Raw genomic sequence first — 16,677 nt, forward strand, 5'->3', positions numbered from 1 at the left:
ATTTTACTTTTTCCACTTTCCTTTCTTCCCCTTTGCAAAGTTATTTCAGACCAATTGGAATTAGTTTGTAACGAGATGTCTGGAGCTGAGGTGAAAGTATTAAGCCTGTGATGCCTTACCCTACTCCAGCACTCGTCACTAAACTTACTGCAAGTGTACCAGATTTCTCCTTTCTTGCCTGAATATGAGGTTTATTCCATTAAGTGTTGAACAGCTCCCATACGTACCAGTAAACAATAAAACCAGGGCTGTCCAATTAATCACTATTTCCACATATGGCAGAAAAATTATAATTTTCTGTGGATATTGTTGGACTACAAAAATAAATTACAGGTTACAGATATGTTTAACAGTATTATTTTTTCTTTATGACAAATTCAAAGGAAGAATAATAGTTTTTTAATGGCAACTATAGGATGGATGGAATGATGAAACTTCACAACTGTTTTTTGGGCCGTATTAACAATGTAAAGCAGTTTTTGGTAATGTATGTTTGGATATAGAGTTTGCCTTAAAACTCAAACATTCATAGTTTTAATTCTGCTCTACACAAGCAGTAATTACTTTTAATTTGTCTAATTAGCAATTTTGGAGTTCGACGTTAAGAAGAACAAACCATTAGAAGCTAATGTTGTTGTTTTATTGATCGTGATTAACATGTTCACACTGACATCTTTGATTAAAACACTATTCACCCATTTGTACAGATCCCCGGTGACAAATCTAGACAAAAAGGTAATGTGTGTCTATGTTACAAAAATATCATGTCTCAGTTTTTCAGTCAAAATCTCCTCAGTAGCAGTAACTGATCAACAGAGTAGCAGTAGCAGCAAGAGACTTTAACAACTTAAACCCAGACATTATGGGAACCACGAAACTACTTTACACAGAAAAATATGTTATAACGTGTGTATATATTTACATTACAGTCACTTCAGAGCAATCTCACGTTAATAGAGTGACATCCTGTACATATTGCACCATAACTTTAGCTGGGTTTAATGTTAGCTGCTAAATAGCACTGACAAACATTCAGATGTAGTCTACAGCCAAAGATAACAGTTGATTAAATATGAGCTATGACATACACAACCAACCAATGCCTTCTTCTCAAAACTGTCAGCTTTTCCTCATCATCCACCATCAAACCACAACAACAGCCTGGGATATTCTCAAACATCCCGAATTTGTAACTTTCAGTTTTAAACAAAGTGATGGCAGGGTAACATTTTGCCTTCCAATTCTAGAGTTTCGTAACAGGTTTTACATTCAACATACTGAAGGTGCTAGTGCGTCTGTCACCTCCTGCTTTCACAAACAAATCTTCCATTCATGACACCAGTAACCAGTTTAAACAGAGCAGATTATCTTCTGCTGGGGGCAGACATTACTGTATTTGCTGCGGGAGAAACTTTGCTCTACATTCAGGGAGGAAATACAGATAGTTTCATCTGATACTTACCACACACATGCAGAACATTCAATTCCCACTCAATAATAATCTGCACAATATTGAGCTAATACAGTAACTTAAATAAATAAGTCTCATTAAAGCCCTAGTCCAGACAATTAAATACAGTATATGGACTATAAACACGCAATGTAATCTCACATTTCAAGTTCAGGAAAAACAAAAAACAAAACTATCCAACAAACAAACAAAAAAAGATTCAATCCAAATTCACAACTCAAAGCAAGAAATTAACTTTCTTTATGGGAGCGTTTTTCTTGACCCTTTAAGGGATATTTTAAGTGATTTTCTCAAAGAATCTGTGTTGAACAACATTTACCTCTAAAATGCTTACAGTAGTTTTCCCTCAGACTGGAGACAAGACTTTCATGCTCAGAAATCACCCACCAGTGACCCCTGGTGGAGGACAGCCACATTGTAACACTTGTATTTGAATAATGAAATGAGGGTCATCTGAAATAATGACATTTGATGGACTGTTTTTACAAAAACTTATGGGAACTTCTAGCATAAGGTTTGGTCGTCACAATACCCACATAGTGTATACCTTTAAATATATTCAGTTTTTATATTTAGTTGTAATAAAACATAATAGAATAGGATAAAATAGCAGGGCAAGCAAAGTTCCACATGTAGCATCATATTCATATTTGACTTTTGGATTAGGTCTTTAAAGAGCATTGAAGTAACAATAAAACTTAATATTATTTCATAAAACATAGCATGCCCAAGTCAACCAAACAAGACATAAACATCACCTGCAATCCTAATCCAAACAGATACAGTACAGCCCTTCACACCAGTTGATTATAGTCCACAAAGGGTATTAATAAGTGTTGGAGGGACTAACAGTATGTTAAAGATCGTCATATAATAGCTGCAATATGTTTTTGGTTTGAAAGCAGGCAACAGTGGAAAGGTCTGCACCTTAACACATGCTACATTACTTCTCTCTCCCTTGCTTGGCTCTTCAAAAGGATACAGTTCAGGTACTTCCTTACAAAAACTTTTCACATAGTAAGGCAGGAAACTACTTTCCAATGTACATGAAAAGAATTTCCAGGTATCCAGTTTCCAGTATTTACAGGTACAGTGAGAAACTGCACATTTCAAGATCTATTTATGGTGATATCAGGTTTCACTGTCTATGTTGTTCACAGAACCTGGCCAGTCAGTCAGTTTTGTGGCTCAGCAGAGGTGGTTTTGAGTCTAAAACCAATGGAAAGAATCTTTTTTTTAAGTATTGTTAAATGTTAGAAGCTCAACTTAAAGTATTGCTAAAAAATAAATATCTCTTTTCCTTTGTGTCATTTTTAAAATGGAAGTAAAAATCAACCAAAAACCAGGTATTTTCTGACTCAAAACTGGGAATGTCTGGTCCGATGAAAAATGAGTCAGACAGTACTAAAAGGTATGCATACTTGCTCCGTCTGTGCTCCTGTAAAGTGCCAGGTTTTCAGGGTGTGACCTCTATGCTGTCACAGGCTGGAGTTTCAGGCCTGCTGTTGGATCGGTGCACGGTGGCTTGGCTGTGATGACTCACAGTCTTGTGGTCCTTCCTCCGTCCCCCGGGCGTACATGAGGACGAGGGTGACAGTGGCGAAGGTAGCTGCATTCACAGGGAAGGCTCGTAGCAGCGTGGAGGTGAGGCCTCGTGTGAACACCATGTACCCCTCTCTCCTTACGCTCTGCCTCACACAGTCAGCAATGCTGCTGTACTGGTTGACTCCACCAATGCCATCTGCCTGAAGACGGGATTTGATCACATCTACAGGATAGGTAGAGAGCCAGGAGGCGATGCCAGCCATGCCCCCCGCAAACAGCAGTTTGGGGATCATGTAACGATCGTCAGGCTCACAGCCTAGACTTCGCGTGAGCACATCATAAGCCAAGAAATACACTCCAAAGCCAGGTGTCTCACGAATAAGTGTGGTCACCATGCCTCTGTTTACGCCCCACAGACCCTCCCGGTTGTAGATTCGTGCCAAACAGTCCAGGGAGTTCTTGTACAACTTCCTCGAGGATTTCTTCTCTCCAGTTCCCTGCATTTGCATGCGGGTCTTTGCCAGCTCCATGGGGCAACAGATGACACATTGGATGGCACCTGCTGCTGCGCCAGCAAGGAACTGGTTTGTGGGGGTGTCATGTCCCAACAGACGCATGGTGTTTCCTTGAACACCAAACACTATAGCATTGATGAATGTGAGGCCCATCATGGGAGATCCGATGCCTTTATATAAACCAAATACCTGCAGAGAGGACCAGAGATCTGACATTAGGAACAAATACCTTATTAAAAGACAACACCTGAAATTCAGGATTAACTCCATTTTCTCTTTTTAACTATCTGTGAACTATATCCCATCACATACTTTGACAAGAATTAGAGACATGGTCGCATTAGAAATCCAGAGCAACTGTGCACTCTAACTTCCAGTAGTAGAAAGTCTTAACTATTCAACTCTTGCACATCCAAAAGTATGGGTAATATATCACATTAACTCCTTTCAATAGGGAATACATTTTTATTTTATAGTTATGTGCAATATACATATCTACGTCATCTTTGTGCGGTCTGGCAGGCTGACAAACACTATATCCCATCAAGCAATCTATCTTACAATAAAAGAACAATTTGTTATATTGAAACAATCTAACCCTGGCCTGTAAGGACGGTTATTGAAGGTGAAAAACAATACTCCTATAGCTAGAAAGAAAAAATTACAAAGGAAACTGTGAGAAAATAAGCAGCCCAAACAAGTCTGAACTACAGAACTACACACATATTGACATATTGAGTGCCCCCAACATTGGCCTCACAACTTCAGATGGCTCATTAAGTCATTAGAACAGCATTCAACATAACTCTCCAACTAGGTTACTCTGAGCTTAAACTCAAACCGTTTTTTTACATCCAGCCGAGGTGGCTTTTTAGCTGTTCTTAAACTGAACTACTTACAGAACAAATCCCCCATGTATTTAATTTTACTCCAAATGCTGAAGAACTTTCAAATGCATAAGAGACTGATTTGTTGATGATGCTGTATTTTTATTATTACTGCATTAGAGTTGTATGGAAAATGAATCCACCTACCGACTCTTGACGTATAATGGACTGGAAACAGTGGAAGGTCCCACGGTACAGTGGTTTATCAATGCTCTGGACCTGCAGTCTCACCTGAAAAAACATAACTCTTCAGTCATCTGTTAAATCCTGGATAAGAGAGGAAACAGCTATATGCCAATCTATTTGTAGCATACAGAGGACGATGATGAAACAATCGAATTAAAAAGCATTGAAATAAATGCATAACCACTGATTAAAAATTAAGTTTGTCTAGTCCTGTGTTGATGTATTTTTAAGGGTGTGTGTAAAAACAGGGAATTGCCTCAAGGTTTCTCAAGATTTTATGTCATATATGTCCCAGTGCACTGAAATATAGACATTTCCTACCTTAACTGTGTCAAATGGGTGTCCAACCAAGACTCCAGCAGCACCTGAAGACAAACATACAACGGATATTTAATCTGTAAAACGTATGTCAAATTCAGCTATTAAATGCAACCTCACCTAAACTCATTAACAACCTACGCAAACCCCAAGCCTTCATACTCCTCAACAGTCCTTAGTTGCATTATATTACAAGAACCTGTACTCAGATTTTTTCCCCAATTTACTCTAATCTTATAAAATCACTCATTTCTTCATTTGCATAGTGAAAAAAATTTGTATGACCTGTCATTCAAATACATAAGGAGGCCAACATGCTTTCAGTACACGTGCTCATCTTCTAGGAAATCTGGTCCCGATGACACATCAGGCTAAATAAATCAGTCTCTGTTTTATGTGAAGGGTCTTTGAAGGCCAAAACTCTTGCTGTTGGCACTGTTATGCAAGTACATCTCAGATTTCGTTGCTTTACTCAGCCAGAGCTAACTCAGTGAGCTGACTGGGCATCATCACCCTCTAAAATCTTTTGAAAGTTATATAATCTGATTTTACACAGCATATGTTCTCATGCCAGTTTGGGTTTCTCACCTACAGTTCCCAAACTTACATATAAGTCACCAAATGAACATTCATCAATGGCAAGTCTAGCTTAGTCCTTCATGCTCTATACAATTCAATAAGGTTTTAAGGCTCGCCTCAGCTATCCTGTCATTGTACTGTAAACATTCAAAGACCACTCATCATTGTGAGACAATGTTTTGTCACAAATTTACTGGGTTGATTGATTTGATAATTATTATCTGAATTAATCCTCAAGTCTTCATCAAGATGATGCATATCTAGTTTTTAAACAAATAGTTTCATCGTCACTGTCATAGTTTCTTTTTAATTGTCGACTGTGATGCGTTTGTATTTGTTTTTTCAAGAAAACAATTACATTGATCTACTATTAAAATTTAATCAAAGGGCTAATATGAATAAAGGAAGCAAAGGAAAAAAGAGTGAGCTAAAGTCACGGGTCCACCTGGGTCACCAGCATAAACAAGCTAATCCTACGTAAGCACCTGCTTTGTCACATGATACGTTTTTAAAAACAGCCTATCAGAGGTGAGTCACAGGAACTAAGCCAGGAAAAGAACACAAGCCGGCATGTGTTTGACACAATGAGCTGCCATTGGCCTCAGTTTGCTGATATGATCTGGGAGCATGAAAACAAGCAGAAAAGGGTGTTGCATCATAGCTGTATCAAATCTCTGCTGTATAGCCACTTGTCTTTTGGTATGTCAGCATATCAGTTTAACTTCACAGCAATCTAGACTGGTTCCAAAAACAAAGTATTAACTTATTTTGAGGTTTGAATTAAGCACAAACTATGCCATCCTGAAACAGAAACAGCAGACTTCTCATTTGACTGCAGATTCCAGCTTTCCTAAGAGCGGATGGAAAACACATGATCTGTCATGTCAGTTACACTGAAGGAAACAAAGCAGGGGATTGGTCAGTAAAGAGGTGTGTATGCTGCTTGGGTGGGTGTGTGTCTGCATGTGTGTGTGGAAACTTTAGACTGCCAAGCCATTCCAGCTGGGAAACTCAGGTTGCATTTCCTTAGTGTTTGCGTGCTTTCAATTCTCCACAGTGTACAAGTGACACTGGGAAGAATTGAAAAAGGTTGGGGCACCTTTTGTGAGAGAGGACTTCTTTGAAACAGGCCTAGTAGATTCAGTTACCTTCAACTTTACTTTGAAAGTTAATAGATACAGACCAGCTGTTAACTAACTACTGCCGAACCTACTTTTATGATAAGTTGTTCACCAACAACAAAGCCCGTGAGGGGAAAATAACCAAACTGATGTGATTGTTCCTGGAGTTAATGCTGAATAAGCCCCGACTATCAACTCATTCAGTATCAAGGTCTGAAACGAGGTCAACTGCAGTCCCTGACTGGATTGGCTTCGGTGGAATTTAGAAAACGCACTTGTGACACATCATTACACTCGTTTGGGTGGTGCTCGGCATGTCTGTGGTTTGGTTTGTTGGAGCTGATCTTTGCAAGCTGTGATCATCTTGACAGTGATAAAGTGTCTGACGTGCAGCTGCCTCTGACTTACCTCCGATGCATCCCGCAACGAAGTCCATCACCGCTGTTCAACGTCACCTGGCTGATGAATGACTAAATATTACGTAGCAATATATGAAAAAATGACCTCGCAGACCCTTTCGGACGTGTTTTGCTTTGGTTTTTTTTTTAATGTCAGGAAATGCCGTTAACTCGTTTTAACAATTGACTTCCACTGTCCTAAGCAGTTTAATCTGACAGTTTCAGTTAGCCTCTATGTTAGCTAGCTGTGGCTAACCAGGAAATGCTGACGATTTGATTTTCTCTAAGTGGTTACTTGGCTTGTTCTCTGTTTATCCCAATAAAACTGCCGTTCACCTACACGACCCCCATGAACCTCTGACAACTTTGCGGCGTTTGGAGTAAAGGTGGACTCTGTCCACCGCCTGCAGGTTTGTTTCGATTGTGGCGAGCGAGGCACGCAGGAAGGCAGGAAGAGGGGGCGGGCATTACGGGCTCCGGGTCGAGTTTCTGTCCAATCAAAGCTGAGAGAGGACGCCGACGCCCCACTTCCGGTACATAATCAGGGTCATTGATTGGCTGTCTCATCGGGGGTTTGAAATGCGTCACGAGTGTCGTGTGATGTTTTGCTGCTGCACGGAAAGCCCTCAGAGCCTCGTGAGAGCGGCCGGAGGCGGCTACGCGAATAGCTGGTGATGTTGACACACATGCCAGTTTTTATTCATGAATGCAAAGCTTATACAAATAACATCAAACGATACGTGATATAGTGAAATAATGTCACTTTACTATAAACACCGCATTTTCGAAGCTACCCGAGAATGTAGGTGCTCAGAAGCTCTCGGCTATCTTCGGTATAAATCGGAAGCGCTGCGAGTTGTAGCTATTTGGCGAACACAGTCACACACCTCTTCTCGGCGTCACGTAACAGAAACAAGCTCAAGGTTACCTGCATGTGGCCTTGCTACATGCCCGTAATGGACTCTCATTTGACAGCTTGGTCAGTCGTTGTCTGACAGGATGCATATCGCCGATTTTCTGTCGGGATCGTTTGCAGGTAAGAGCCAAAACAAGACAGCCTGGGCAGTTTTTAAATGTTGTGGCTGTCTTGGACTGGCTTTGTTTATTTGCTAGGTTAGCTACTGTAAAGAATAACTGCATGACCGTAGATGGGAAGATTGAACTAAACTATGTGTCAGCTTGTTAGTTCAAACTTACTTTTACTTGTCCTTTTAAATATGATACATCCGTGAGCTAAGCTAACTTCACAATTACAGTGCAGGACTTTGTAGCAGCATTGGTGAAAGAAGTAGCAGTAATAACCCAAATGTGTTAAGATGCACCCGCTTTTTGGGGCCCATTTATGGCTGCTACCAGCTGTTACATCATTAAATATTATCCGAATATTATTTAAAATACCAATTTAAATTGTAGTATTCAGCATTAAATCGTATCCTGAAATTCTTATTTATTATTTATTTATATATTAAGAAGGAAAGCAGTTAGGATTTAATTCATAATCCTGCCTTCTGACCTTCCAGCCAGTTGCACAAGATACAAAGGGTTGTGGTTGAAACACAGAACTGTGTGTCTGTTGTGCCCTTGATGCTCTTTTACGTCTTTTCTCTGTAAACACATAGGGGCTTGTGGAGTGGTGGTGGGATACCCTCTGGACACAGTGAAGGTACAGTAAATAGAGAGAAACAGTCCAGATGGCTGGGTAGACAATGGAAAAATCATATATTTTTTTTATTTCTTCTAGGTCCGGATCCAAACCCAGAAGCAGTTTACAGGATTATGGCAGTGTGCTGCAGCAACACTTTCAAAAGAAGGAGTAAGTTGTATGTAGTCTACATGAGATATTGCATGTCAACTTTTTTTTTTTTTTTTAACAATCATAGTTTCCTCTATATGTGCCACACTCAGTTAATTAACAATTTCAATGGTGTAACAACTCATGAGCTACACATAGTTACAAATTGTATGTAATTACCCTGAATGTAGACTTGATTTCCACTCAGCCTCAGCTATAAAGTTAAGCAAATTTAATTGAAGAAGGTGTGGGTAATAGGATACAATGGTTTTGTTTGTTTTTTCACTACTTTTGACAGGTGCATCACTTGTTTTTTCTCATTTGTTACAAGGTGCAGGGCTTCTTCAAGGGAATGTCTTTACCTGTTACCACAATCTCTATGACCTCCTCAGTGGTGTTTGGCACATACAGGAACTGCCTGCAGTGCCTGAGTCAGATGCATGATGCTGGCTCTGGTCGAAACACCAAACTAGAAGTCTTCCTGTCTGGCATGGCAGGTGGTATAGCTCAGGTAATTAAGACAGCAATGTACATCAATGGTTCAAAGAAAACTGGATGACAAATTGGTAATGCGATGTGTAGTCTTCATGCACATAAATCAAATGACATGACGCCCCTCACCCCCCAAAAAATAAACCACACCTCTGATTTTCAGACAAATGCAGTCTTGCAGATAGTTGTAGCATTAATTGTCCAGGTTTGATATACCCGAAAATCTTCTTTTCTACCGCCAACAGATATCGGTGATGTCTCCAGGTGACATAGTTAAAGTACGTCTGCAGTGTCAGACAGAGTCCAGGCAAGGAGGAAACAACCTACTCAAACCTAAGTACTATGGTCCAGTTCACTGTCTGCTGACTATCATCAAGGAGGAGGGTGTCCTGGGACTCTACAAAGGAGCTCTTCCACTGATGCTAAGAGATGGGCCATCTTACGCCACATATTTTTTGACTTATACAACCATCTGTGAATGGCTAAAAGACAGTGGCAAGAAAAGACCAGGTGAGTTTAGTCTACAACAGCTTGCCACCTGGTATTTTATTTTATTCTGTGTTAGTTATTCGAGTAACTGACATTTACAAGCAATAATAATAATAAACATGACCAAGGCAAAGAAGCAAAAGGAATTGGAGTAGTTGGTTAAGTTAAAGTCTAAATGCCAATGTATCCACTGAACCTGATTGTGTTGTCATTTCCTGCAGATTGGAGTGTTGTGATGCTGGCCGGTGGAATCGCAGGAATGGCAGGTTGGACAGTGGGAACACCGATGGATGTGATCAAAGCCCGTCTGCAGATGGATGGAGCTCGGGAGACAAAACGATATAAAGGTTTTTTTCACTGCATTACAGAGACTGTGCGATTGGAAGGGGCCAGTGTTTTCTACAGGAGCTTAGGCATCAATTGTCTACGCGCATTTCCTGTTAACATGGTAGTGTTTGCTACATATGAACTTCTTACCACTGTTCTCAAAGCTGGGCCAGACAGCATGGACCCGCCTCGGTTAGGGCTCGAATAATATTACTGACTACCTCTAGCCTTAGTGTCTCATATTCTGTCACAAAGTCTATCTTTCTCTGTTAAAGCTTATGTTTACAAGGATGTCCATAATAGCAAAGACATTTAGCCAGAAAATGTCTTCTTAAGTCTTCTGTTACATGTATATTATTCAGGTGGTCAAAGTGATGCAAACTATCATGCACAGTGATAAGTTGTCAGTTTTGGGTGCTGTAGGCTCAAGAGATTAGACCCGCTACATTTTGTCCACTAGATGGCGTCCCTGGCCAGTTTGTTGCCTTTTCTTTACAAGAGCATTTGCATGAATGTTTTTTCTATCAGAGCAGCTGTACAACAAGAAGCTGCAATACTGCTAGAATTTAAGCAAAATATCACTGCACTCAAAAACATTTAAACCTTGAATGTAAAACGTATCAGTAAGATGGAGTACGCACAAGTTGTCAAGTGAGAAATGCGTCCAGGTTCATGTTGCATGTTCTGCTATTACGTCCATTGGCCATTTCTTGCTCGGTAACAAAATGGAAGAGCTTAAAAATCATCATAATATCATCATAATATATAGTATCGTATCTATATTATATAATAATATCATGCTATTTCAAACTTTGAAGAATTGAATTTTTAATGAATAGAATTACACAAAACATCTCAATACCACCGACCAGAAACAAAGAAATGATCACAGCAGGTTCTCATTACTTAATACACAAAGTACATCTTTACACATCATATTTGTATAATTATATGCAATTACTTTCTGAAGTTGGGCGAGAATAAAACCCAATTTTTTTTAAACAGGGAAAACGTTAAATAAATGTGAAGTAAATTAATGACTTTTTGGGCTGATTTTATTGTGCATTGAGAATAAAATTTTAATTAAATTCATTGTGCCTTCAGTTATAAAATTCATGGAAGAAATTAGACAAATGGTATATTAACTTGGGCTTGAATGCTGCTGAGCCATGAATCTTAGAGATCCAAAACAGAAAGTCAGGCAACACACACCATGTCTTAATGTCATGGTAGGATAGACATTAAACAATATTTAATAACTCAAAATATGTTCATACTTCAAGCATAATGTTGATCCACAGTGATCTATAAGTAGTAATTTTCTGAGCACAGTGCGCTCCCTGATAGCCAAATGGAGCAAAGAATCAAGTCAATGCACTATAATTTTGAATAAAAACCACACTACATCTACAACTTCATTTGTAGCATGATGTCATCAAAATGTATATGGTCATATAAAGTTAGGAAACATCTGCATAGCTGCAAAATGAATCCTAATCTTTCATAGCACCACAGAAAACTAATAACACCCAGTAACATTTGCCAGGTGGAGGAGGTATAGTTGAATTGTCCCATAGAATTTATACAAAAAAGGGCCAGTGTGTTTTGTTGGTCTGTCGAGTTGTTTGACTGTTTAGTGTTTGAGAAGGACACCATTTTATTTCTTATTTTATTTGTCCAAGTCGGTGTCTGCCAATATATATCCGAAATAGTAGCACTTCCTGCACAGATTTTTCTCCAACCAAGACCATTTTGATGTAGGGGTTCTATTTCAATACCCCAAAAGATGTAATTGCTGCCAAATTCGAATTGAACAGTGTGATAGCGTGTATGCAATTCAAAATCTTACTTTTTATTTAAAATCGTTGTAAAACATTAACAAAGTTTATACCTTTTATGTGTTGTTTCAGTTGCTAGTTTAAAGACATGGAAAAATGGAAATTATCCATAAAAATGAACACCTCAGTAGATTGCATAAAAAAAAGAGTTCAAATTTCAAAAGTTCAGAAACATCCTGACTCCTTTTTTGTAGGATAGGGAAGGTTTGTATAACAATGTGGATTATGGATTAGTACAAATTACAGTTTAATTGAACCTATTGCTTCATTAAATACAGGCAAATCAGGCATATTTCTAGTGTACTAAATAAAAGCAAGAGCTGTTCTTTACGCTGATCCAGTATCCTTCAACATTGTTTTATTTTTAGATTGGGTTGTGGGGAATATCAACACATTTGCAAATCAAAAAACTTTCTTGTCTTTTGGCTGACATGAGATTGACTACAAAGGCACGATTTCTGCCAGTATTTTATTTTTTTTATGAATGCCCTCTTGTTCTCTCCATTCAGATTTCCAACAAGAAACTACAGTGAAGCTTTGATCACTCTGATTGTATACTTTAAATAGAATTTCTCAAGCCTTGAAGTGAATGAAAGCTTAGTTCAGTATTAATGTAGTTTCAGTTTTAGTAATGAAAATAAAATAAAACGGAACACAGGCACCCTCATCTGCCCTAAATTCACCCAAATGTCCCTGGATTTTTTCCAAATGTTTCTTGAACGTGACCTCTTCTATTCTCTCTCTATAACTCTGAAATTGATGGGCAAACTAGCCTATTGTTTAATAATAAAATTAACTAAATCAGATCACCGCACATGCACTATGAAGTGGGAAACATTTTCAGAGCTGATTTGATGAACTGCCACTTCTCCGAGTGGCCCACAGACATCATTACTGCAATAAGTCAGGATCTCTTTCTCCATCTCCTTGGGGTCCTGTTGTTTGAACTGACAATAATAAACTCCACAAAATACTGTATGGGTTAAATTGATGTTTTCATCTGTTTTACATGTGTAATTGTCTCATGCTTATCCCACCATGGGTGCAATAAGGACCTATTATAAAGAACTCAACTGTGATGATTTAATTGCCTCATGAGTAACAGATTTACTCAGCGGATAAAGTGGGGTCATGTTGGGAGAAACCCAATGGAATCTGTTTTCATTCAGTTCTGCGGCAGGCCTGTGGATTACGAACTGTAAACCAGAACAACCTAAACATAACAAGAGTATCTTTCAGGGTATTTATAGTTCCAACAACAAACACTGTTATGCATCTACAAATGCACTTTTAATGATGCACAACTAACTTTCCAATAACTTGTTCTGACTGAGAAAAACATGATTTACAATTGTGTTAATTATCCAAGAGAAGTTATGTGTTACTCAGTCTCAAGTTAATGCCAGGCTTTATTGACCAGGCTTGTCAACAGTGATACTTGCTGATATTGTAGGAATCGCAGTCTATACAGTGAAACGAGAAAACCTGTGAATGTTGCCTTTGTTAGTTGCTTTTAATTAAAACCTCTTTTTCTTTTCCCCTTATGCAACAACAGTCCACAATTATGCAACTATGCAGGCATCTAAAGATCGTGTTGAGTAAATTTACAGCCATTTGGTTGCGAAGCCTTTGTGAAGCCTTTTCAATTATTTTTTGATTGATTACTGTTGAAATTGATCAAATAACATGGTTCCCAGGATAAAAAAAAAAAAAAACAAAAACAAAACACAACTCATTTTTCAGTGATCATAAAAAATATTTTTGGATCAATTAAGTTAGGCAGCAAGATAGGATAACTTCTGTTACACAAAGCAGATCACGCAACAGATTATTTTCCCACTTGTGAGTATTGTGTTGGTGGCATTTTAAAAAGCAAATCAGTGGGATGAGTTCTAGCGCATGACTCACATCAGAGGATTCATTCAGTTGCATCACAGTATACATTTCTGGTGTACTGTGCTCTAACTATTTCAGTAGTTCTCTGTATATCCAGGGATTACGTAGAAGGCTGGGCTGCCCTCATTATAGGTTCCCAATCATAAAAAGGTATGCATTGTAGACAGTTGTGTAAAACACAAAAGCTTGAAGCTGAGTTACTGTTTCAAAAACAACCTCTGAGCAAGTCCATAACATGCTAAAACATGATCAATCAACCAGTAGGGCTTGTATGGGCGGAGAGCTTCATTTTGTTGTCAGAATTGGTCCTTGGTAACTATCACTTGGGCCCCCTTTCACCAATTGCTGTTTGGGCTATTTTGGGAGCTCTGCGCTCCCCTGTTAGTGACGTGTGCTGCTGGGTAAATTTGCAGCTCCGGCGGCCTGGGCCTGCAACCTCAGATGGCATCAATCGGGAGAAAATGGAGGGGTGGGAGGGATGAAGACGAAGGGGAGAAGCAAAGATGCTCAAAGAAGAGGAACACAGAGGGAAGAACTGGACATAAAACATTAAAAGGAACTATACTATAGAACTATTGCTTGATAACTGAAGGAGATAAGTATGGTTTGAATAAGAAAAAGACGGTGCTGTGGAAAAGGATAAAAATAGATACAAATTAAGAAATCAATCTAATGGGAGTACTCAGAAAAATTCTGTACATTTTCGAGATTCTAAATCCTTTTAAATTATATAATGACAAAAAAAATCTGCCTGCATTAATGAGAAATGAAGGTTGTGTTCGTGAGTTAAAATCAACTCTTGTTCTTATTTATTAAGTGTAAGGAGGACTTACAGGTGATGAAGGATGTGGAGGAGTGAGGGCGCTATTTTGCTTCATACTGGAAATTATAGTGGAAAAAGGAGAAATGGACATACTGAATAAATCTTTTTGATGCTCATTGTAAACTTTGCCTGAAATGCACTTGTTTTGTGTATTGCACTGAAAGCTGCCAATGAAATGTTAACATGGTTTAAAATATTAATGTTTGACCATTCAGTTTCCAAAAAACAAACATCAAGAAAGCCTTGCTGTACATCACTTGTTCCCACAATATATCATCAGCTCTTCTTTTGCATTTAGCCAATACAGCTTTATTCATTTGGTAATAGTGTTCAGCATTTAAACTCAATGAACACACGCCCGTGTGCACGCGCGCACACACACACACACACAAATGAAGACACTCGTAAATATGAGCAAGTAAAAAAAAAAAAAAACAACCCTCTTCTGTAAAGATTGACTTGCTACTGTGTTACTCAAACCAATTTCACACTAGCCTTTTAAGAGTGCATAATAGTGCATAATTGCAGCCCATGATAAATCTGGCCCTCCATGCTTTCACCGTCAAGGAAAAGTGGATTTAATTTGACTTGCTACAGCAATAATGACAGTGACAGGAAAGATTGCAACAAGCTGACGGATCGCCTCATAGATTCACCAGCAGGAGAGCTTGCATGGATGCTGGGAGGACACCTGTGTCAGTATTTCATTTATGGAGTTTCAGGAAATAATGTTGTAATAAGAACAGTTACATTAACTGAAATCTACAGTTTGGTACTGTGCCCATAAACCCTGAAAGGTGGGAATTGAGCACATTATTAAAGGACTGAACACTAACACTAGGATTTAAACCAGCTGCACTGTAATTATACAGGCTGACCTTTATTTAGTTCAGCAGTGTCACCGGCTCTTTTACATTGCACATATATTGAACTAGGGCACCCATGGGAACCCATGATGAACTACATACAAGGACTAACACTATCCCATAAGACTAACAAAGGACTGCACAGAGCTATACCTACATGCATCACAACATCTGACTCTTTAATGTTCACAGTGTGACAAGCTTTAACCAACTGTGAGGTGAAGTATACAGGCAATATTAAAGTTGGTTAAAGCTTGTCATGTTGTTTTGCAAATTAGGGCTTTTGTCAACAATTAATATCAACAACCTCTATATGGCAATCCTGTCCATTAATAACCAGACTACTGAAAAATATTGTTTCTCATTGAAGATAAAATAGTAGTTGGAGCCATCTGTAGCACTCAGTAAAAGCACACAGCTGGTGAGAGAGCCCATTAGGTTATGTGCAAAAGCTTAGTTTGCTTCAAAATTAACAACCCAATGGTGTGTGTGCATGTGTGTGTATTTGTGTCTAAAATCCCTTTTGAGGGGATTTATTGCTTCCTCCGATTTATTGTGACAGGTCTAAGCGGTGTTGTACCTAGACGCAAAGTCTTTCACAAAGTTCTTGTAAAACTCACATGATCTGATTACATGGTTAAAAGCTTTAACCACACCGCTGATAGTGTTAACAACTGATCCATATTACCAACTAATCACCAGTAGGGTTAGTGATTTTTATTTCTTTAGTGTTCCAGTTTCGACCAGAAATCCCGCACAGAGAAAACCATTAGCAGAGGGTGGTTTATTTGCTCGATTAAGCTTTGCTAAAACTTATGAAGCAAGATTATTAATTCCATTTCTCTATGTAGTTTGGATATCATCTGAGACAAATTTAAGTCAAAACAGTAGTGCCCCAGCTTGTCTGAGTATCTGAGGTTAAGGTTGCCTTTAACAAGCAGCTCAGAGGATCCATATGTTAACCATAAATTCTTAATCTTCTCCAGAGCTTCACTAATTGCAGGGGTCAGGGAGTAAACACCCATGACGGGGATGTAAGCATTTTCTGCAGCACATGCGTTGAAATATCTCAGGCATTTTTTCATTTGAGAGGCTAGGAAACATATGGTGAAGTTTACATAAATCAATGCACGA

General features: G+C 38.8%; 2 protein-coding genes across 2 annotated transcripts; one reads left to right on the top strand and one right to left on the bottom strand.

Annotated features, from left to right (window-relative positions):
* Window positions 1-629: 629 nt before the first annotated feature.
* LOC115037671 (mitochondrial basic amino acids transporter-like) lies at window positions 630-7,471 on the bottom strand. The gene is made up of 4 exons (XM_029496353.1): window positions 7,031-7,471; window positions 4,926-4,969; window positions 4,566-4,649; window positions 630-3,720 (listed from the first exon to the last, which is right to left on the bottom strand). Exons 1-4 carry the CDS (start codon window positions 7,056-7,058, stop codon window positions 2,965-2,967), a joined length of 912 nt encoding a protein of 303 aa, XP_029352213.1. The 5' UTR covers window positions 7,059-7,471; the 3' UTR covers window positions 630-2,964.
* Window positions 7,472-7,642: 171 nt separating this feature from the next.
* slc25a47a (solute carrier family 25 member 47a) lies at window positions 7,643-12,936 on the top strand. The gene is made up of 6 exons (XM_029496352.1): window positions 7,643-8,056; window positions 8,640-8,683; window positions 8,762-8,833; window positions 9,144-9,323; window positions 9,550-9,814; window positions 10,015-12,936. The coding sequence occupies exons 1-6, from the start codon at window positions 8,020-8,022 to the stop codon at window positions 10,326-10,328; spliced, it is 912 nt and encodes a 303-aa protein (XP_029352212.1). The 5' UTR covers window positions 7,643-8,019; the 3' UTR covers window positions 10,329-12,936.
* Window positions 12,937-16,677: the final 3,741 nt, after the last annotated feature.

This window comes from Echeneis naucrates, chromosome 24 (genome assembly GCF_900963305.1).
Source record: "Echeneis naucrates chromosome 24, fEcheNa1.1, whole genome shotgun sequence".
Taxonomy (NCBI): domain Eukaryota; kingdom Metazoa; phylum Chordata; class Actinopteri; order Carangiformes; family Echeneidae; genus Echeneis; species Echeneis naucrates.